General features: G+C 44.1%; 1 protein-coding gene across 1 annotated transcript in view; it reads right to left on the reverse strand.

Annotated features, from left to right (window-relative positions):
- The window catches only part of adgb (androglobin), a 400763-nt gene that overhangs the window by 125826 nt on the left and 251599 nt on the right, over positions 1-23338 (reverse strand). The window contains exons 23-26 of the mRNA XM_068044513.1: positions 19963-20130; positions 17734-17872; positions 13613-13744; positions 7916-8009 (exon numbers count right to left, since the gene is read on the reverse strand). Coding sequence (XP_067900614.1) covers positions 7916-8009; positions 13613-13744; positions 17734-17872; positions 19963-20130 — 533 coding nt within the window. The remainder of the gene's footprint in view (positions 1-7915; positions 8010-13612; positions 13745-17733; positions 17873-19962; positions 20131-23338) is intronic.

The following is a 23338-nucleotide window of genomic DNA, read 5'->3' on the forward strand; positions in this document are numbered from 1 at the left end:
AAAAGCCATACAGTGTGTGCAGATTAACACACCACACAAGCTTGATACTTTTATTTCATTGCTGTGCTTTGTTTCGACCAGGTGAGGAAGGGGTCTCTGGATCCCCTTTCGCCCCTTCTCTGGTTTGACTATAACAGGGTTTATTCTTTTAACACAGTGATTTAGCTTACCCCCTCAGTGGGCCCTTGCTCACTGTTACTCTAATTATAATTGTAAATGAACCAATCAGACAGGTTTTCTTGAGTTTAAAGAAGATGTAAGTTTATTAACCTTATCACTCCAAACCAGTTAAAATTACCAAAATATGCGACGCATCCACATCCACATTCAAACGAGAGGCACATACAAACACAAATAGATACAGAGGGGAAAAAATAGTTGGGAGGTTGAAGTAAAGTCCGTAATAAATGGAATTCAAATACTGAGTTTCAAAGTCCTTTGTTGAAGTTAAAGTCTTGAAGTCCTCGCTGGGGCCACGTACACAATTTAGGCTTGCTACTCTGGTTCTGGAAGGCCGAAGAGAGGCTTTATCCGCCTTCTTGGTTGTTGTCTGTAAGGTTCTGTATTCTTGAGGTTAGTAGCTGCCACCGAGGCTTCCTTGGGACTTTGCTGGAGAGATAGAGAGAGAGAGAGAGAGGTGCTTTCTTCTTGGAGTTCAGTTACAGTCTCTTCCTTTCTGAGGCACAATTTACAAAATTCAGTGTTACAGCAGCAGGTATGTCATGTGGCCACCTCTTTGTTTGAAAGCAGAAGTTTCTGGAAGGCTGTTTGAAATTCAAAGTTCTTCAGACATACTTGGTAGCAATGGGGTTTCGTTCATGCAAAGTCGAAGGGAGCTGAGGGCTTTTAATCATCACTATTCAAAACCATTCTCATTAATTGAATCAGGACGCACCCCTATTGTTCTAGCTAGACTGGGTAATTTACCTCTGTCTCTCAGCCGGCCTTTGTCTTCTCGTGTGCAAATGGTGCGGCCATCTTTAGCTGTTCTGTTCTACTTTTTTTTAAAGTCATTTGTAATAGCCAGTAAAACGTTCTCAATCGAAGTTTAATACGACAAAATTAATATTTCCCATTTGGCATGTGGGTTTTTCCGTATCACCGCCGTACCATGCCAAATGAAATGTGACAATGGGAAACATTTCATTATAAATTAAAAAGAAAAAATACAGGAAAACACACATGCATTTCTCTCATACATTCTCATCCATTCAGAAATCCTAAAATTGTTGCAGCCTGTCTTTTCTCTGCAGTAGTGCTGCTTTGAACTGTCCTTTTCCCTTGAGGTGGGTCTGAGATAGTTAGGTGTTGCCCAGTAGGTTTGACGTTTCTTTAGTATCAGCTTGTAATAAGCTGGGAATGGGCATCCCAATAAACATGTGTTTTTTGGGGGAGCTTGGTGCCTGCAAATTTCCATAATTATCTAGGGTGAGTTCTTCTTTGTGCACAAACTTTACCCCCTCAGCTGTTGTTTCTGCAACATGTGACTCATTGGGTTTCAATACCTTGTTAATTTCTCTCCATGGTAGTGGTGAGTGATAAATTGGTTTTAAGCCCCTCTGAGGTATCTGAGATTTCCTCTGGGCCTTTGTTCTAGTTGGGGTCTGCAGGGAGGTTGTTGGATTTAATTAGCTCTGTGCTTGAGCTCTGATCATGGGAGTCTGCAGTGGGTGGATCTACTCTGACCTCACTTCCACTGTTCTGGTGAGTCATGCAAGTGCTGCTCACTTCAGGGCATTTTTGTTTCCCTTTTCTCCTGACTGTGGAGTGGGTCCCTTTGTTAATCTCTCCTATGTCCTCTGGGACATTCCTACTCACACGTATTTGTCCAGATTCCACTGCACTCCTCTGCAGCACTTCGACTATGTGTGACATCAGCCTCGCTGTTTCTCTGCACTTTTGGGGACTTTCTTTGTTCCTGCTCATTTCTGCAAATGCTATTAGCAGCCCTGGTAGGGTGCTCTTTTTGTCGGCATTTACGTAGGAAGATGTGGGGTCTAGTTTTCCCAACATTTCAGGGTTGGCTGACTGGACAGGAGGGGTTTTCATTTGGGAATCCTCCCGGACCTCCTTTAACTTATCCTCTTTGTCCTTTTGTCCCCTTTCTCTCTAACTATCTGCCAGACCTGTGTCTGTCTGTTCCCTTTTGTTCTCGGCAGGGCTCCATCACCAATCATCAGCCCTCTGCTCAAGGGTTTCCCAAAAGCTGGTGCAGGAATTCGGGGTGCAGATTTCACTGCAGGTTCGGGTTTCCCCTCAACCTGGCACATGTGGCAACTCCTACAGAACTCCACCACATCTTTGTGGAGTGTTGGCCAGTCAAACTGCTGTCTTATGCGGGCTTTGGTTTTTCATATACTGACATATACAGTCATTGTAAGCTCACAGGCCATTCTTAATATTTCTCTCTGGTACCTTGGCAGCACCACTAACTGGCGAACTACTGTCCACTCTTTATCCTCAGGTCTGTGAGGAGAACTCCATTTTCTCATCAGCACCTCATTCTTTACATAGTGGCAATCAGGGACTCCCTCTGCTTCAATTTCAGACTGTGATGACTCTCTTAATACTGGGTCAGCTTGCTGAGCCTCAACTAGGGAAGATTCATTTAATCCATTCCCTGGGTCCTCTAACTTTCCAAAGAAAGTTACAGACAACCAGACAGCGTGCTCATCTGTCTGCAGTGCCAATTCAGTCTCCTCTGGGGGAGCTGGGGGAACTGCAGGGGACCATCTCCTGCCCCCCGCTCTGTCTCTCTGACCTCCTTCGGTCTCTCTATCACTACTGAGGAAGCTACCACCTTCGCCCCCGCCAGATCATTACCTAGGAGCAGGTCAACCCCATCCACTGACAAACTAGGGACAATCCCTATGGTCACCAGCCTGAAACTAGATCGCACTCCAAGTGCACCCGATGTAAAGGTACAGGCGCACGCTGCCCTCCTATACCATTTACCACCATTCTGGTATTGACTGCACTCTCTGGGGGAAAGGTCATGCCTGTTCCCAGCAAAAAGGATCTTGTGGCCCCTATAACCCTGAGTATGACGATGGGCTTGCATGCCCCACTTGAGGGGTATGACATTACTTTCCCTTTGTACACAAAATCCTGATAGTCGTCAGGGATCTCAATAAATTTTCCTGTACTCACAGCAGTATGTTTCCTGGGTGGGGTTTGGCTCTTTCAAAGTCAAAGGGTGTCGATGGCTTTTGATCACCACGATTGACAAAACTATTCTTGTTAACTGAATCAGGGAGCACCCCCATTGTTCTAGCTAGACTGGGTAATTTACCTTTTGGGGAGGCGGTGGCGTAGTGGTATTGTCACTGGGCTAGTAACCCGGAGACCCAGGGTATTGCTCTGGGGACATGGGTTCGAATCCCACCAAAGCATAAGGTGGAATTTGAATTCAATTAATAAATCTGGAATTAAAAGATAGTCCAATGAGGGCTTTGAAACCATTGTCGAATGTTGTAAAAACCCATCTGGTTCACTAATGTCCTTTAGGGAAGGAAATCTGCTGTCCTTATCTGGTCTGACCTACATGTGACTCCAGACCCACAGTAATGTGGTTGACTCTTAAATGCCCTCTGAAATGGCCTAACAAGCTACTCAGTTGGATCAAACCGCTACAAAATTAATAAGGAATGAAACTGGACGGACCACCCGGCATCGACCTCGGCACCGGAAACGACAGTGGCAAACCCAGCCATGTTGACCTTGCAAAGCCCTCCTTACGAACATCTGGGGGCTTGTGCCAAAGTTGAGAGAGCTGTCCTACAGACTAGTCAAGCAACAGCCTGACATCGTCATACTCACGGAATCATACCTTACAATGTCCCAGACACAGCCATCACCATCTCCCGGTATGTCCTGTCCCACCGGCAGGACGGACCCAGCAGAGGTGGCGGCACAGCGGTATACAGTCGAGAGGGAGTCCTCAACATTGACTCCGGACCCCATGAAGTCTCTGGCATCAGGTCAAACATGGGCAAGGAAACCTCCTGCTGATTACCACATACCGCACCCCCACCCCACCTCAGCTGATGAATCAGTGGTGCTTCTCTATGTTGATCACCACTTGGAGGAAGCACTAAGGGTGGCAAAGGTGCAGAATGTACTCTGGGTGGGGGACATCAAATGTCCATCACCAAGAGTGGCTCAGTAGCACCACTACTGACCGAGCTGGCTGAGTCCTAGCTAGACCGAGCTAGACTGGGTCTGCAGCAGGTGGTGAGGGAACCAACAAGAGGGAAAAACATACTTGACCAAGTCCTACCAATCTGCCTGCTGCAGATGCATCTATCCAAGACAGTATTGGTAGGAGTGACCACCGCACAGCCCTTGTGGTGACCAAGTCCCATCTTCACATTGAGGATCCCCTCCATCGCATTGTGTGGGACTACCACTGTGCTAAATGGGATAGATTTCGAACATATCTAGCAATGCAAAACTGGGCATCCATGAGGTGCTGTGGACCAACAACAGCAGCATAATTGTACTCAACCACAATCTGTAACTTCGTGGTCTGGTATATCCCCCACTCCAATATTACCATCAAGCTGGGGGATCAACCCTGGTTCAATGAAGAATGCAGTAGGGCATGCCAGGAGCAGCACCAGGCAGACCTTAAAATAAGGTATGAACCTGGTGAAGCTACAACCCAGGACCACTTGCGTGCCAAACAGTGTAAGCAGCATCTGATAGACAGTGCTAAAATATCCCACAACCAAAGGATCAGATCTAAGCTCTGCAGTCCTGCCACACCCAGTCGTGAATGGTGGTGGACAATTAAACAACTAACTGGAGGAGGTGGCTCCAAAAATATCCCTGTCCTCAATGATGGGGGAAGCCCAGCACTTCAGTGCAAAAGACAAGGCGGAATCATTTGCATCCATCTTCAGCCAGAAGTGCTGAGTGGATGATCCATCTCGGCCTCCTCCTGAAGTCCCCAGCATCACAAATGCCAGTCTTCAGCCAACTCGATTCACTCCGTGTGATATCAAGAAATGACTGAAGGCACTGGATACTGCAAAGGCTATGGGCCCTGAAAACATTCCGGCATTAGTACTTAAGACCTATGCTCCAGAACTAGCCACGCCCCTAGATAAGCTGTTCCAGTACAGCTACAACACTGGCATCTACCTGGCAATGTGGAAAATTGCCCAGGTATGTCCGGTACACAAAAATCAGGACACATTCAGCCCGGCCAATTACCGCCCCATCAGTCTACTCTCGATCATCAGTAAAGTGATGGAAGGTGTCATCAACAATGCTATCAAGCGGCACTTGCTGCGCACTAACCTGCTCAGTGGCGCTCAGTTTAGGTTCCATCAGGGCCATTCAGCTCTGACCTCATTACAGCCTTGGTTCAAACATGGACAAAAGAGCTGAACTCCAGAGGTGAGGTGAGAGTGACTCCCTTGACATCAAGGCAACATTTGATCGAGTCTGGCATCAAGGAGCACGAGCAAAACTGGAGTCAATGGGAATCGGGGGAAAACTCTCCGCTGGTTGGAGTCGTTCCTAGCGCAAAGGAAGATGTTGTGGATGTTGGAGGTCAACCATCTGAGCTCCAGGACATCACTGCAGGAGTTCCTCAGGGTAGTGTCCTAGGGCCAACCATCTTCAGCTTCTTCATCAATGACCTTCCTTCAATCATAAGGTCAGAAGTGGGGATGTTCGCTGATGATTGCACAATGTTCAGCACCATTCACGACTCCTCAGATATTGAAGCAGTCCGTGTAGAAATGCAGCAAAACCTGGACAATATCCAGGCTTGGGCTGATAAGTGGCAAGTAACATTCATGCCACAAAAGTGCCAGGCAATGACCATCTCCAACAAGAGAGAATCAAACTATCTCCCCTTGCCATTCAATGGCATTACGATCACTGAATCCCCCACTATCAACATCCTGGGGGTCACCATCGACCAGAAACTGAACTGGAATAGCCATATAAATACCGTGGCTACAAGAACAGGTCAGAGGTTAGGAATCCTGCATCAAGTAACTCACCTCCTGACTCCCAAAGCCTGTCCACCATCTACAAGGCACAAGTCAGGAGTGTGATGGAATACTCTCCACTTGCCTGAATGGGTGCAGCTCCAACAACACTCAAGAAGCTCGACACCAACCAGGACAAAGCAGCCTGCTTGACTTGCATCCTATCCACAAACATTCACTCCCTCCACCACCGACGCACAGTGGCAGCAGTGTGTACATCTGTAAGATGCACTGCAGCAATGCACCAAGGCTCCTTCGACAGCACCTTCCAAACCCGTGACCTCTACCATCTAGAAGGACAAGAGCAGCAGATGCATGGGAACTCCACCACCTGCAAGTTCCCCTCCAAGCCACACACCATCCTGACTTGAAACGATAGCGCTGTTCCTTCACTGTTGCTGGGTCAAAATCCTGGAACTCCCTTCCTTACAGCACTGTGGGTGTACTTACCCTACATGGACTGCAGCAGTTCAAGAAGGCAGCTCACAACCACCTTCTCAAGGTCAATTAGAGATGGGCAATAAATGCTCGCCCAGCCAGTGATGCCCACATCCCTTGAACAAATTTTAAAAACCTCTCTCTTTCAGCCAGCCTTTGTCTTCTCATGCGCAAATGGTGCATGGCCATCTTTAGCTCTTTTGTTCTGCTTTTTAAAAAAGTTATTTGTAATGTCCAGTAAAAAGTTCTTAATCAAAGTTTCATACGATGCAATTAATATTTTCCATTTGGCATGTGAGTTTTTCTGTCACCGCCTCTAAATAGGTTAAACAGTGCAATTTTATTTTTACGAAACTTTTATGTCACCTAACTAAAACCCTTCAAAAATAGTATTATTGAAAGATTTCATCAAGCCTATAATTCAGGAACCATCTTCAATATTGTTTAGTAAACACACTACTGCTGTGGAGAATCTGAGGGCTCTGAGGACAATCTGGTTAAATGACATATTGCTAAAGGAATATTTCCCCAACTACCAATTAATTCCCTGCATTACAGTAATCATTTCAAGTGACTGATTTCTATCTTTTAGGTGGGAATTTTAACTTCCAAAAGTGGGTTAGGTGGGACATAAAAAAAACTCTCAAATCCGAGCCCAACCCGCCCACTTACAGTTTTAACTGAGGTGGGATGGAGGGCCAATGAAATTCTATTCCCAGAAGGCAGATTGACTGTTTCAATATTAAAATGAGGCCTTGGGAAACACAGCAGCTAAAGGGAGATGAGGACTGCTGGATCCAGCATGTAAGTGCCTCTCATGTGCAATTTCACCTACCTGCTAGATCTAGCTTATTTTCTCCCACTTCCCCTGCCTCACCCCCTCCCCCACTGCCACAAATTAAACACTTCTCTGACACCTCTGATCTCTTGCTCACTCCGCCCTCAATGTCTCTGCGCCCCCACCTCCAGCTATTGTGTCCTTGACCCCCCCCCCGGTGGCATCTACACTCACCAGCAACCCACCCAAATGAGCCTCTGGCCCCCTGTTGGCTCCAATCGATCCAAGGCCCCTGATCCATGATCTCTCTCTCCATAATCTCTGCTTCCCAGCTGCAGCCTGGTGCCACAGGACTACCAGCCCAAAGTCAGCCAGCCTCTCAATCTAGCTGGCTGTGGCTGAGAAAACAAAACATCAGGCTCTGCAGTTAAATTTGCCCATGTCTGAGGGTTCCCTGACTGCAAAACAGTCTTGCACTGCTCCCGTGTTAATATCGAGGGCTATTTTCTGGGCTTCTATTTTAATTACAATTGCTCATTTCCTCATCCTGTCCTGTGAAATACAGCGCCTTTAATTAATGCACATTATACTTCCAAGTACATTACCTCAGACATAGTACATAGTAAGTAATAGTTTCAGGGAACATTAACTTTGGAGATCGGAACATCATTCGGTTATGTTCAGTGCATCGTACCTAAGTAAAAACAAGCCATGTTGCTCTGCGTCTGGTTCCAGTATTCCCCAAATTTCCTGTAGGACTTCACTGATATATGCATTTTTTTTTGAACCTGTATTGGTACAGAAGAATATGTGTTACAGACTTAATAAGCTTGCAAATTGGATGTGTAATTGGCAAATTAATTTCAATATGGATATGTGTGATGTGGTACATTTTGGTAGGAAGAATAATAAGGCCATATACTGCTTGGATAATAAGAGTACAAATGGGATAGTGGAGCACAGGAACCTAGGGTTCACATTTACAAATCACTAAAAGTAGCAATAAGACATAACAAGGTATAAACACTGGCATGGACCCATTGAGCCGAATATCCATTTTCTGTGCTGTAAATACAATGTAATACTGTAAAACAGCAAACCAAGCTGGGATTCATTTCTAAAGGGATAGAATTGAAAAGCAGAGAAGTTACGTTAAAGTTGTATCGAACCTCGGTTAGACCACACTTGGAGTACTGTGCACAGTTTGGTCTCCATGTTATAAAGAGGATGTAGAGGCATCAATGAAAGTGCAGTAAGGATTCACAAGGATAATATCGGAACCAGCCCCCATTTCCGGTTTCTGACCCCGATTGAAAATCTAGTCCCGCCTGCAGAGTTCCCTACATCACAACAGTGACTACACTTCAAAAGTACTCCATCAATGTTTCCTGTAAGTTGCGTGGCTGTGTGGCCACGCAGCAACCCATGTACAAGTTGGCCCCTTAAAGTTACTGCACATGAATGGCCACGCAAAAAAATTTAAAGCAGTTGTGCAAGTAACGAAATCACCCGTACACTCATGTGCAGCATAAGCGCCAGTGTAGACCAGTTGGGCTGAATGGCCTGTTTCTATGCTGTAGGCTCGATCAGATGTAACAACTGTTTTTACAGTGTTGTATAAATTGAGAAACCATATTGCCGATCTTTCTCCCAGAGTTACAATGTAAGTGAGGTTGGAGGGTTTTTTTTTGGCCTTCCTGCCTCAATTTTCTACCAATGTGACCAAGTGGCACCCACTTCCAGTGGACCCTAAAGGTAAATATTGTGGACTAGTGATTATGATACATGACTAGCAACCCAGAGGTTGTGTGGCTCAAGTTGTAATAATTAAATTCAATAAAGTCTGGTAATCAGGAGTAGGCTATTCAGCCCTTCAAACCTGTTCCCCCATTCAATTAGATCATGGCTGATCTGTATCTTAACTCCATCTACCTGCCTTGGTTCTATAACCCTTTATATTTTGCCTAACAAAAACCTATCAATTTCAGTTTTGAAATTTTCAATTGAGCTAGCCTCAACAGCTTTTTGGGGGAGCGAGTTCCACATTTCCATTACCCTTTATGTGAAGTAGTGCCTCCTGACTTCATCCTGCACTGCCTAGCTCTAATTTTAAGGTTATGACCCCTGGTTCTAGACTCTCTCACCAGAGGAAATGGTTTCTCAGTATCTATCCTATTCAATCTATACAAATCTCTGGGTTGTCATCTGCTAAAACTGCTCACTGTTCCAGGATCATCTTGGAATACAAAGATAACCCCCAGTTTCTTTTCTCTACTGCAAACCACATTCTTAAACCCTTCTCCCCTGTCACCTCCACCCTCACTTACAATAATAAATGTGAGGAATTCATGGACTCCTCTGTCACTAAGATCAAGACCATCTGATCAGTTGCCTCTGCCGTGTCCCTCCCTTCCACTAGCCCACCTGGCCAAACTTCCTATAATGCGCCCCCCTGCCTTAGCCCTTAACTCACATCCTTTCTAGTTTCTCACCTATCTCCTCTCATGCCTTCTCTGAGCTCATCTTGTCCATGAGACCCACCTCCTGTTCCCTCGATTCTATTCCCACTAAACTGCTGATCACCCAACTCCCTTTCCTGGTCCCCATGTTAGCCGATATTGTAAATGGTCCTCTCTCTTCAGGTGTTGTCCCTCTCACCTTTAAATCTGCCGTCATCAACCCCTCCTCAAAAAAACTAACCCTTGACCCCACCGCCCATGCAAACTATCATCCATCTCCAAACTCCCTTTCCTCTCTAAAGTCCTTGAACATGTTGTTGCCTGCAAATCTGTTTTCACCTTTCCCGGAACTCCAAGTTTTAATCCCTCCAATCAGGTTTACACCCCGCCACAGAACCGAAACAGCTCTATACAAAGTCAGAAATTACATCCTTTGTGACTGTGACAAAGGTAAACGTGCCCTCCTCGTCCTTCTCAACCTGTCTACAGCCTTTGACACAACTGACCATGCCATCCTCCTCCAACACCAGCTCTTGGGACTGCTCTCACCTGCTTCCATTCTTATCTATCGAATAGTAGCCGGAGAATAACTTGCAATGGCTTCTCTTCCTGCTCTTGCACTGCTACTTCTGGTGTCCCCCCAAGGATCTATCCTTGGCCCGCTCCTATTTCTCATTACATGCCGCCCCTTGGTGACATCATCCGAAAGCACAGTGTTTAGTATTCATATGTACGCTGACTACACTCAGTTTTACCTCACCACTACTTCTCTCGACTCCTCCACTGTTGCTCAATTATCAGACTGCTTATTTGACATCCAGTATTGGACGAGCAGAACTTTCCTCCAATTAAATATTGGGAAAATTGAAGTCATTGTTTTTGGTCCTCGCTTCAAACTCCATTCAGTAGCTGCAAACTCCATTCCTCTCCCTGGTCTGAGATTAAGCCAGTCTGTTTGCAAACTTGGTGTCACATTCGACCCTGAGATGAGCTTCCTTTTGGCCTTTCTTCTATTGGCCATGAACTAGCTGCGCTCCAAGCCCCAGTACACAAAGCAACAATTTTTTTTGAGAAGTTGGCTCTGCTTCACGCCAAAGGAGGTAGGGAACATAGAATTATTTATTGGATTGGCATCCTTCCATCTATGAAAGATGTTGGACATGCAGCAAACAATCCATTTAGGTGAGGTGGCTTCTCTTGATGCACCTTTGCTGATGGCTATGAAGGTCAATCCTTAACAGGCAGGTACTGCCACAAGTGCTGCACGTGAAATAGCCACATGACACTGTGAGTTGTTGTTTTTGATGTTGATGTCAGTTGTCAAGCTTCTGTAGTAACTGGTCGTTGTAGATGTGCACATCAGTCCACAGGATGTCACCATTTCCCTCTTTTGCCAGCTAGTGACTCCCAGGTGCGATAGTCAACATTTAGGCCGACATGTCATGCTTGCAAGCATCCTTGAAGTGGAGCTTTGGGCGCCCCACTTGTCATCTGGCCCTGACTACCTCACCATCCTTGGGTATGCGATCATCTTCCATCCTGCAGATGTGTCTGATCCACCGAAGCTGCGTCTGTTTGATTAGTGCCAACACACTTGGGAGCTCTGCCTTTGAGAGGACTGTCACATTTGTGATTTTGTCCTGCCAGCAGGACAATGTGCTGCAGACAGTGAAGATGAAAATTATTGAGCTTCTTTTCCCAGTGGCTGTAAGTCACTCATATTTCACAACCATACAACAAGGCGCTGAGAACACAGGCCTTATAAACCATCAACTTGGTCCTAAGGGTCAGCTTGATGTTATCCCATGCATTTTTCATGAATCGGCCAAAGGTTGCTTTCCCTATGCATGTATTGAGCTCCGCATCAAAGGACCGATTGTCTGTCTCCATGAACCCAAGGTAGCAGAATTTGCTAACCACTTCCAGTGGGGTGTTATTTAGTGTGATCAGGGGCGGAGATGCAACACCTCGTCCCATGACCACAATTTTCTTGATGCTTATAGTCAAGGAGAACAAGTCACAGGCACGAAAGAGATACTCCATGAGTATTTGTAGCAGAGTTTCCGTGTGAGCGACTAGCGCAGCATCATCAGCGTAAAGGAGTTCTCTGTTCAGGCTCAGATGGGTTTTTGTCTTCGCTTTTAGCCTTGATAGATTGTAGAGCTTGCCGTCTGGCCTAGTGTGCAAGTAGGCTCCTTCCATATCTGCAGGGATGGCGAAGGTCAGGAGCATGGAGAAGATGCCAAACAGAGTGGGGGCTAGGACACAACCGTTTCACTCCATTCTTCACTCCGAAACTGTCGTAGGTGGAGCCATCAAACTGTACAGTGTAGTGTGTGTATTTATTATGTACTTACTACGCCTGCTAATTTACTAGCAAGTTCAAATTTACTCCCTCTGCCCTGTATCCAAATCATTGTTTTACATAGTGAACAGTAGCTGTTGCAGAACAGATCCTCATGAGACACCACTAGTCACTTCCAACCACCCTGAGAAAAGGGTATTAACACCTATTCTCTGTTTTAGATTTAACCAGTTTTTAATCCAATTTGCTAATTCCCTGAAATACAAAGCAGTTACAATATGGAAACAGTTCATTCTACCCAGCCAGCTGTTGTCTGCTCTTATCCTCCATGTGAGCAACTAGTTCTAATCTCATTTACCCCTGCCATTCCCATATCCCTTTAACAGTTTTCTTTCAGCCACTTGTCCAATCTAATCTTGAATGTTGATTTAGCTATTGCCTGAATCACTTACACTGGAAGTGAATTCCATAGCCTCACAATTCTGTGTAAAGAGGTTTCACATGCATTCTGCACGATTTTTACATCCATAAAGAAAGTTGATGCATTGCTATCTATGCTCTTACTCTTCCTATGTGCTTCGATGTGTGAAGCTCTGCACCAGGATTACTAATATGTGCAACCTAACTCCATACATCTTGGCCTGGATTTACACAGAGGCAGGGTTGGCCTGCCCACCAGTTGGAAAGTCGGGGCGAGCCTGCCTTCACCAGCCCAGGAAGCCACAACATAATTTTGCATGGCTCAGGCAATTCGTCGCCTGAGGTTATGGCTTCCGCCCCTTGAGGTAGGATGTTCCGCCTCCAAGAGCAACCAGCCAATCAGAGGGCCAGCAGCTCTTTAGTCTCAGCAGCGTCATCAGGAATGATGGCCAGTGCTGAGACTGCACCCAGCTTTGGACCCAGCCAGCAATGGAGGCCCGGAGTTCAGCTAAGTGGGGCAGGTTCGCCTGGGCCAGGCAGGTTAGCCCAACAAAGGTTAGCCCAACAAATGGGTTGGGTGGTGGGGGCAGGGGGTTGGGCAGCAGCTATCGGGTGGCCGGGGAGTAGGAGAAATCAAGCTGGGGCGGCCTTTTTCACTGGAGGGGACCCTCCATGGTGCATAGAGTGCACGAACAGGAGGGACCACCCTCCCCCTGAGCATGCAGTCAGGCTGCCAGGATATACCTGGTGGCCTCGCCACATGGTGTGGGCCCCCCACCACTGGTAAAATACCGAGTGACAGGAAGACCCTTAAGTGGCTGTTAATTAGGCACTTAACGGTCTCAATTGGCCCAAGGGTGGGCGGGCCGCCGACACCTACCCCGCTGCTGGTAAAATACTAGCGGAGGTGCGTAGGCGACATGCACGGCACCCCCCACCCTGATTTTATGCCCCCCATCTCTGCCTGCCAGCCCTCTCCTGGGAGGCTTAAAATTCCTGCCCATGATTGAGAATGTAATGTCTTTGCATCTTAAAGAGGTACTGTTCTGTGATTTGTTTTTACCCCTGACTTGCTGGCTGGATAAATCCTATAATACATGGTGGAAAAAAATAAACCAACTTTACTGTTTGCTGCAAAATAACATATTACAGATTGTTACTCAGTCTCTGAAGCAAACTCAAATTTATTAGTCATCTAAATTCATACCTGCAGTTCTTGCCCTCATGAGTGCCTGCAGGACTAATTTTCTCCACCAAGTTTGTAGTTTAGTGACAGCTGCTTCTTCCTCCTTAGTTGGGTTCCTGTTCTGCCACCCCTCAGGCACTTGAGAAACACCACCTTATTAAAAACATTAAGGGTTTCAAGAAGTTAATGGAATATTAAAACATTATCCTAGAAACTAAACATAACAAAGTAGTGACTAATTTTTATGTTTTAATCCCATCATAGTTGTTGTCATCAAATTTCTATTTGTTTTGGAATACTATCATCTGCCTCAAGAATACAGCTTCAATAAGTGAGGCAATTCTCCAAGCCTGTAGACCCAGTGGGGAGCATGGCTCACAATCCTCATGTCAGGAGATTTCAGATGTGTCGCCATCAGATTTCCAGACAGGAGGTCGGAGGGGAGGGGGTGCACGGGAAATGTGTGTGGGAATCTCTGGCCCTGTCAATCAATGGGGGTAAAGTTGGCCTGCATCATTAGCATGGAAGTGGGATCATAGTGAATTTGCAGTTGGTTTTACACTGTGCCCCGATATTCATTTCCGTTGAAGTTTGGGCACGGTGTTAAATGGGCGCGATTCATTATGAGCTCATTTCACACTAATGCTACCAACCAATTTTACCTCCTATATGTATTAGTTACCTGCTGGATATAGTTGTAGACTGAAGGTTGGGAGCGTACCTGGAAGAAAATAGGTATAAAATGTAGATGCAGCGATAACCTTGGCAGTCACTGACAGGGCCTTCCCTGCACTGGAACTGGGTTTCAAGTCTGACTGCAGGTGTGTGTGGAGCTCGGTGCTGTTTCATTCAGGAGTCCAAGTGTACACCAGCAGATTCCTGGCTGAGGCTTTAATGAGTTTTGCACACAGTTGTGCAGGAACTGCAAGTGCACATACTACATTGCAGTGTATTTGGTATGGAATAGGCCTCAGCCCTCTGTAGCTAATATACCAATGTGAAGACCACCAGCCATTGCATTATTGTCTTCTAAATTTCTCCGCCATCCTCGCCTGAAAAAATTGCAGCAGCGCTATAACCTTCAACTGGCTGTATCAACTGCTCCCTTTCAGTAATGCCAATCCCATCTTCTCATAAAGCAGGACACAAATTTAAAAATCAAGAGATTTGGTACAAACATTAGTTGCTGTTTTTTTCAAATGTAAAGCAAAATAGATTGATAGCTGGTTTACAAACGTCATTGGTAGCTTACTTAATCTCTAACAGGACAGAGCTCATTACAAAAACTATATTTTTGCCCCATTTGAGCCTGTTTTGAGGGACCAAAGTCTTGCGTCCTAAGGATGCCTGAAGAATGCCCGACCGAGACTGAATCCGGCCATTTTTCAGGCATTCAGAGTGGCTGCCTAAGACTGGTGTTTGGCCCCTTGTATAGACTAAATGGGGGCCTAATGCCTGATTTAGGACTCCTCGGGAAAACAGGGATGCCGAGATGTCAGGTCTTCTCCCATTGTTGGCTGTAAAGTACTTTGAGATGTTCTGAAGTTCTGAAAGGCGCTATATATATATACACAAGTTTTTCTTTCTGTTGAACTTGCCTATATCAGTGGTTGAATACAATTCAGCCCTACCATCAGTAAAAAAACACTCCCCCTCCATGCTGCTAACGATTAGGGTAGGCACATATCCTATAGTTTTGGGCAGGGGGAAGTGCTCTTTAAAGCGAATGCCTAATTTTTATATTTAATTATTTCCTTGCCTTTTTTCCCCTGATTTTCAGTGGATGTTCTTCAATCCTAAAGTACAGGTTTTCCATTAAAATGTGGTCAGGGGTTTATTTAAACTGTACCGAGGAGAAGGGTAGGTTGCAAAAGCACACAGGCCTGTAAATGAAGTTCAGCATTTCCAGCAAGGAGAGGCGCAATACTGAAATAAACCAATACACTCCCAATAACAAGGAGTGAGACTATTAGCTCTCATCCCTGTTAGGGGCTGGGACCTTACTCTGTGCCACAGGTCTGTCCAAGCTGCTCGATGACTGAAAGTGCAGATTTGGAAACTAGCCCCATGCTTATAGATGATGTCTCCGACTCCCACTTCCAGCTCTTCTCTCACTGCTCCGTGCTGCTGCATGATGGCCTTATAGGGAAGGACCAGCAACCCAAGTCCTGTCATCGGTCCATGTGATCTGGAGGAGGTGCAGGACATACAGAAAGGCGTGTTTCAAACCTGCCTGTCAAATCTTGAGATCTCAGAATCCTCTTGCAAAATTGCAAGCGAGGCTCAATTTTACTTTGAATTCATGTCTCTCGTGATATACTCTCAAGAGTTGGCATGTTTGCCCTTCTTTGTATGTAAATGGACCCTGAATCAAATTCCTTTTCTGTCCAATGTCACGGTTAAATCACTTGCTAACGTTAACCTTATTGATAGCTTTCACCAGTTTAGAGACCTTGTCCCAGGTATCTCCCATCCCATCCTTGTCCACTATTCACCTGCAAGTGAAATGCACTTTCTTTCAAGTGAAGCAGAACATGTTGCTTCTACCATGGAAACTATCCGTTCTTCTAAAAAAAAAGTAGCTAATGAAAAGTAGTATGTGTTGTAGCAGTACTGAGTGCTGGGAATTGATCTCTGGTGATGATTTCTAAGCCTTTTCAAAACAAAACTATGCTGCAGCCGTGGCTCAGTGGTAGCATTCTCGCCTGAATCAGAACGTTATGGGTTCAGGTCCCACTCTAGAGGCTTAAAGATAAAAATCTAGACTGACAATCCAGTGCAGTACTATTGAGAGTGTGCTGACTGTGGGAGATATTGTTTTTCAGATAAGATGTTAAACTGAGGCCTCATCTGCCATCTTAGGTGGATGTAAAAGATCCCATGACACTATTTCAAGGAACAGCAGAGGCATTCCCCCTAGTATCCTCAATCAGCACCTAAAAACAGGTTGTCTGGTAATCATCACATTACTGTTTGTTGGACCTTGCTATGTGCAAATTTGCTGAAAGGCTTCTCTATGTTACAACAGTGACTACACCTCAAACATACTTAATTGGCTGTAAAGCATTTTGGGATGCCCTAAGGTCATGAACGGCACTATATAAATGCAAGATTTTCTTTTTCTGGAGTTAATGGCAATTGTGGCTACAGAACTTCCTTATAACTGATTTGTGTTCGAGACCAATGCTTTGAAATTAAGATAAAAATTTGCACAAACGTTGTCCAGCTTTTTGGATAGGCAGCATAGATTTTCTGCTAGTGAAAACAGACATACAGGGCTACAGGGAAACAGTCTGCAACCAATTTCACTGGCTTTACTAAAGAATTGTGCTATGCTCATTATAGGCTGCTATAAAATGCACTGGTGCTTAATCTGTAAGAGCTTCATTTTCACAGGAATTGTTCATTGCATGATCAACAGTTTAGCTGCAGTTCTCCATTCTTTCTGATGGAACACCCAATGTCCATGTGATAAAAGGTTCTCACCTTCAAGCAAGTGGTTTCTTCAAGGGGATTTGAGGTATCTTTGTTTGCTACAACAACATTGATGAAAGGTGTATTGCACTTCTCGGTCCTCTCTATTTGAGATATTTGTAGGCAAAAAAAGGATGAACGCAGAGATGCCAGGGACCTTCTCCTGCACAAGTGGCAGTTTGCCTGCACTTAGCAGTGAAAATGTTTTAGCAGATCCAAGAATACTGTCTGGAAATGTCTGACCAAAGGACACCTATAATGAAATGTCTGCTCCAAGTGCATCTATCTGGGAATATCTAAGTAGAACTGCCTTTGCAGGCGTTCACAAATTGGTGATTTGCAAGCCAAGAAGTATTTGTTTCCAACAATTATCAATATCTTTGATGGAACAGTTTCAAGGTTATAGCTTCATGCTAAAACTTTTATAAGGGATCCAATTTGTACAGGATCTTTGGTTAAATTATATATGTTAATCCTAAATGCAGTGAGCATTTTAATAAAAATATCATAGAATTAGGAATTGTGTAGATAATGGATGTTCAGATAAATATTGAACCATATCTCAAGTTTTTCAATGTTCTAAGGTTTCCAAGTACTTTCACAGATTACCAAAGCCGTTGTCCCTTCATCTGCTAAAGTCACATGTCAACTGGTATCAGTGCACTCACTTGAGCAAGATTTGTCATTCACCATCAGCTTCTTTGGTGAGGTATCAAATAGGAGTGTTTTAAGTGCAAAATATTCCTCGGAATTGAGGCAAGCATCAATGGCGTGTGATAGGGTGGCATAAAGGGCATTGTTGAAGACCTAGAGAAAAATTATAAAAGAAAATTTACAGTGAGGGTAGGCACCAAAATAGTATTTTTTAAATTAAATTGTGTAATTTCAGTTTGCTTTATAGGACAATAACAACTTCCATTTTTTTAGTACCTTTAACATGGACAGATATAAAAATAATTAAAAGGGCTGCTGAAATGTTAGCCTTTTTCTGAAGGGGACTGGAACACAAAGGGGTAAAAGTTATGTTACAGTTGAATAAAGCTCTGATTAGACCACATCTGGAATATTACGTTCAGTTTTGGGCACTGCACCTAAGGAAGGATATTGGTGGGGGGTGGTGGGGGGGGGGAGGGCGCAGCACAGATTCACCAGAATTATACCGGGGCTTAAAGGACTAAATAATGAGGACAGCTTGCATAGAATAAGCTTGCATTCTCTTCAGTACAGAAGGTTAAGGGGTGATCTAATTGAGGTGTTTATGATGATAGGGTAGATAGAGAGATATTATTTCTTTTGGTGGAATAGTCTAGAACAACAGGCATGACCTTAAAATTAGATCTATGCCATTCAGGGGTGATATCACAACGCTAATCTTCACACAAAGGGTAGTGGAAATCTGGAACTCAGTCCTCCAAAAAGTTACTGGGGCTAGATCAACTGAAAAATTCAAAACTAAGAACAATGGTTGGTAAGGGTATTAAGGGATTTGGAGCAAAGGTGGGAAAATGGAGTTGAGGTGCAGATCAGCCATGATCTAATTGAATGACGGAACATGCTTGAGGCACTAAGTGGCCTACTCCTGTACCTCCGTTGAAATGTCCCATGGCACTTCACAAAGGTAGGAACAGATGAAGTGGTAGTAGGAGAATTTGGAGAGTTAAATGAGAGTGCAGACTGCAAAAAATCTGTTGGTGAAAGCGAAAAGCAAAGTAGGAAGGTGAAAAGGTTCAGGGAGGGATGTACATAGATGAAAAGTCAGTCACCAAGTGAGGAAAGCTGATGGGTGAGGAGGATATACAGAAAGCCAGAATTTGAATCACAGACCAAGGGCTAGGACTTGTGGCTGGAGGAATTTTCAGAGGTATATGGAATGAGGCAGTGGAATGATTGGAAATGAAGCCAAAGATGTTGAATTTGGTGCTTTGGGCACTAAGGGAGGCTGAAGATAACAGATGTAATGGGAGAGTGGGACTGAGCAACTGCTAAATTGGAGTTGTCAAAGTGCTGACAAGTTGGAGTTTGTGTATTGAAGGGCTTAAAGGGCGGTATGGAGTCAAATCTTGAGGTAACAAGAACATTACCAGCAGTGGTGGTGAGATAGGGGAGAAGTGGGCAATATTGCAGAGTTGGTATTATGTGCCGTTCTTGGAGAGGATGATGACAGAGCACTCCTAGAGTGAAGCAGAGGAAAGCAAATCGAGAAGGTACTAAAGCTTGGGGTGATGGCAGAACAGGTTGTTCCATGATTCACTAAGGTGCTACCAAGAATGGAGGCTTTATTAATGAGATTAGAGAAACTGGGTTCTTTTCACTGCAACAGAAAAAGTTAACAGGGGATGTTCAAAATTATTAAGATTTTTGATGCATTAAATCAGGAGTTTTGCTATATTAAATCAAGAAAAACTATTTCCACTAGTCAATAAGCTGGTAACTACAGGGCATGATTTTAAGCTCATGACCAAAGAACAAAGGGAGAGCTAAGGACATGGAATGCCTGACAGTGGTGGAAGCAGAATCTATAATAGCTTTGGAAAAAAAGTGATAAATAATAGTAAAAAGGAAATTTTCAAAGGGTCTGGAGAATGGGACAAGTGGATAGCGCACTTGATGTATATGATGCAAGCATACTAGATATCACACTTCTTGTTTGGTTAAAAGGACAGCAAAATGAAGTGAAACATATATGCCTAGATTTACAATGGAATTAATTTAACACTTGTGGGAACCCATTTAAAATAAGGAGGAAAATCTAGCTCAGAAGAGATCCAAAAAAGGAAAAAAACAATGTAAAAAGCGGTTAGAAGGAAGAAACCAGTGAGTGTAGATCTCGCCATAGAAGTGTTTGCTTTTAAATTGCTTTTTTGAAGACTCTAAGCAATACTCCTCAATCAGTTCACCTTGGTTTGCTCATCAGCCAGGTTCTTGTCTTGAAATTCGATGGGAAAATAAGAACGCTGCAGTTCCATTGAAGCTTTCTGAAATTCTTTCTCTTTACTGAAGCTATGCATTGCATTTTCTACAGCTTTCATAATTCTGGCAGCGCGCTGACTAAATCGCTGGCTGTCCTGTTGATTTACACAAGTCAAGAGTCAAGTCTTGAGCTACAATATTTCATATCTCATTAGCTTACAATATATTCTATTCACTTTATAATAGTAAGACATATATACTGTTGTGACTAAGGCAGGAGAAATGTACTGCTAATTCAGTCCCACTACTCCACAGGTCATAGCGTATCAAATAAAGTTTCCCACCTACTGAAGAATAGCCAAATTAAACACTTTATTTGTCCATCAGAATAAAGCACACCAAACCAGGTTTCTTTAAACAAAAACAACAACATTAACTACTTGTTGGAAAAGAAATAATAAGTCTTAACTACTAATGAGATAAATCTATATATATCAAAAACTCCTTATTTCCTTAACCCTCGTGCACATCCACATACAATAAAAAAGGTTAACCGGGGAAAGGATTTTTTTTACAGCAGTTTCTTAGGAATAGAAGGAATAATTAAAAAAAAAATTGAGTTTATCACATTCTGGTAGAATGTTTTGGTACAGTGAGGTGTACCAGAATTGAATAGTCGGATGCCACTTGCAGTCTCTCCAGGCGAGGCTGATGTACAGTCTGTGATGGCTAGGTGTTCACGGCAATGGACAAAAGAGCTGAACTCAAGAGGTGAGGTGAGAGTGACTGCCCTTAGCATCAAGGCAGCATTTGACCGAGTATGGCATCAAGGAGCCCGAGCAAAACTGGAGTCAATGGGATTCAGGGGGAAAACTCTCGGCTGGGTGGAGTCATATCTAGCGGAAAGGAAAATGGTTGTCGTTGTTACAGGTGAATCATCTCAGCTCCAGGACATCACTGCAGGAGTTCCTCAGGGTAGTGTCCTAGGCTCAACCATCTTCAGCTGCTTCATCAATGACCTTCCTTGAATCTTAAAGTCAGAAGTGAGGATGTTTGCTAATGATTGCACAATGTTCAGCACCATTTGCGACTCCTCTGATCCTGAAGAAGTCCATGTAGAAATGCAGCAAGACATGGACAATATCCAGGCTTGGGTTGATAAGTGGCAAGTAACATTCACGCCACACAAGTGCCAGGCAATGACCATCTCCAACAAGAGAGAATCCAACCATCTCCCCTTGACATTCAATAGCATTACCATTGCTGAATCCCCCATTATCAACATCCTAGGGGCTACCATTGACCAGAAACTGAACTGGAGCAGCCATATAAATACTGTGGCTACAAGAGCAGATCAGAGGCTAGGAATCCTGCAGCGAGTAACTCACCTCCTGACTCCCCAAAGCTGTCCACCATCAACAAGGCACAAGTCAGGAGTGTGATGGAATACTCTCCATTTGCCTGGATGGGTGCAGCTCCAACAACACTCAAGAAGCTCGACACCATCCAGGACAAAACAGCCCACTTGATTGGCACCCCATCCACAAACATTCACTCCCTCCACCACCAATGCACAGTGGCAGCAGTGTGTACCATCTACAAGATGCACTGCAGCAACGTACCAAGGCTCCTGAGACAGCACCTTCCAAACCCACGACCTCTACTACCTAGAAGGACACAGGCAGCAAATGCATGGGAACACCATCACCTGCAAGTTCCCCTCCAAGCCACACAGCAGCCTGACTTGGAACTATATCGCAGTTCCTTCACTATCGCTGGGTCAAAATCCTGGAACTCCCTTCCTAACAGCACTGTGGGTGTACCTACCCCACATGGACTGCAGCTGTTCAAGATGCCAGCTCACCACCACCTTATCAAGGGCAATTAGGGATGGGCAATAAATGCTGGCCTAGCCAGCGACGCCCACATCCCATGAATGAATTAGAAAAATCTTTCTTAACTATTATGTTTGCTTCATCCCCCGCTTTTGTGAAAACAAATTTAAAGTATTAACGAAGAACCAAGCCCAGACCTTCTGCTTCCACACACAAGTTACCTTTTTGGTCTCTAATCGGTCCTATTCTTAGCTTTGTTATCCTCTTGCTCTATGTATTTATAAAACATTTTTGGGTTTTCATTGATTTTACTTGTAAATATTTTTTCATGACCTCTCTTTGCTTGTCTCTATTTAAATGACAAGATGGCACACAATACAAGGGAGAAGACTCATCAGCTGAAAAATTACAAGCTCTTGACTCTCATGAAGTAGTTCATCGTGGATATCCTTCAATACAAAAACCTGCAGGGAGTTAAGGAAGGTAAATTATATTCCTGCTCTTCGGTCTAGCCCCCACAAAGTTATGCACAGAATATGGGGGATGCTGGCAAGTTCATATTTATTGACTATTCCTAGTGGACTTCATGAAAATATGTAACCATTGTTACAAGATTACTTCTATTTCTTTAAAAAAAAAATGTTATGGACATCGATTCATCTGGAATCTTGAAGAAGCTGAACTTGGTGTTTTTTTTTAAAAAGGAAGGTCACCAGAAGGTTTGACCTGAGCGTAAAGAGTTACTGGAAGGCACCTGTTTTCAAAGAACACAGCAGGGATTCTTTTGGCTGGAGAAATGCTTGAAGAGAGGTGACAAGACAAGATTTATAGATGTCACAGGACTTACTTCCGGAAAAGTTTTAGTTTCATTTTGAATTGTTAAAAAAGCCAGTTGGTGTTTAGCCTAAAACAGAAGAAGTTGGCTTCCTGACTTGCCAGAAGACAGCTCACCTCTTTCTCTTGAAAAGAAGTCCTACATCAAGAGATTCCTGTTTACTCCTGTATTTGAAGAAAGCCTGCTTGATTAAAGAACTTGCATGTCAAATATATGCAACTGAAACTCTTGTTGCTGCCTCTCTGCTATAAGACTTATTTGCAGCCTTCTGTAGCTACAACCTGACTGAAACCTTCTGTAGCTGCTTCTCTTGGAAGCCTACCCAAACTGATCATCAACGTTGCCTGGAAAGAACTGTTATAGGAAGATCCCATTGACAGCCACCATTCGCCTTTGAGATTCCTCACCAAAACAAAGGACTTCCTTCCATACCTTCTTTTCAGCCTAATTGTTTTTTTTTATTCCGTTTATTTCTTTGTAACAGTTGTAAACAAAAATCCTTTTCTCCCCCTGGTTAACCGGTTGTGTTTGTGTGTGCATGCATGAAGGCTAGGATAAATAAGAGGCTTTAGTATTTCAATTCATGTGTATGTTTACTTCCTTATTGGTTAAAACTTGGTTTATAATAAATGGATAATCTTGTTGTTCATTCAAGAAACTTGGTTGGTGTGCTTTATTCTGGGGAAAAATAGA

Source organism: Heterodontus francisci, chromosome 13 (genome assembly GCF_036365525.1).
Source record: "Heterodontus francisci isolate sHetFra1 chromosome 13, sHetFra1.hap1, whole genome shotgun sequence".
In the NCBI taxonomy this organism is placed as follows: Eukaryota; Metazoa; Chordata; class Chondrichthyes; order Heterodontiformes; family Heterodontidae; genus Heterodontus; species Heterodontus francisci.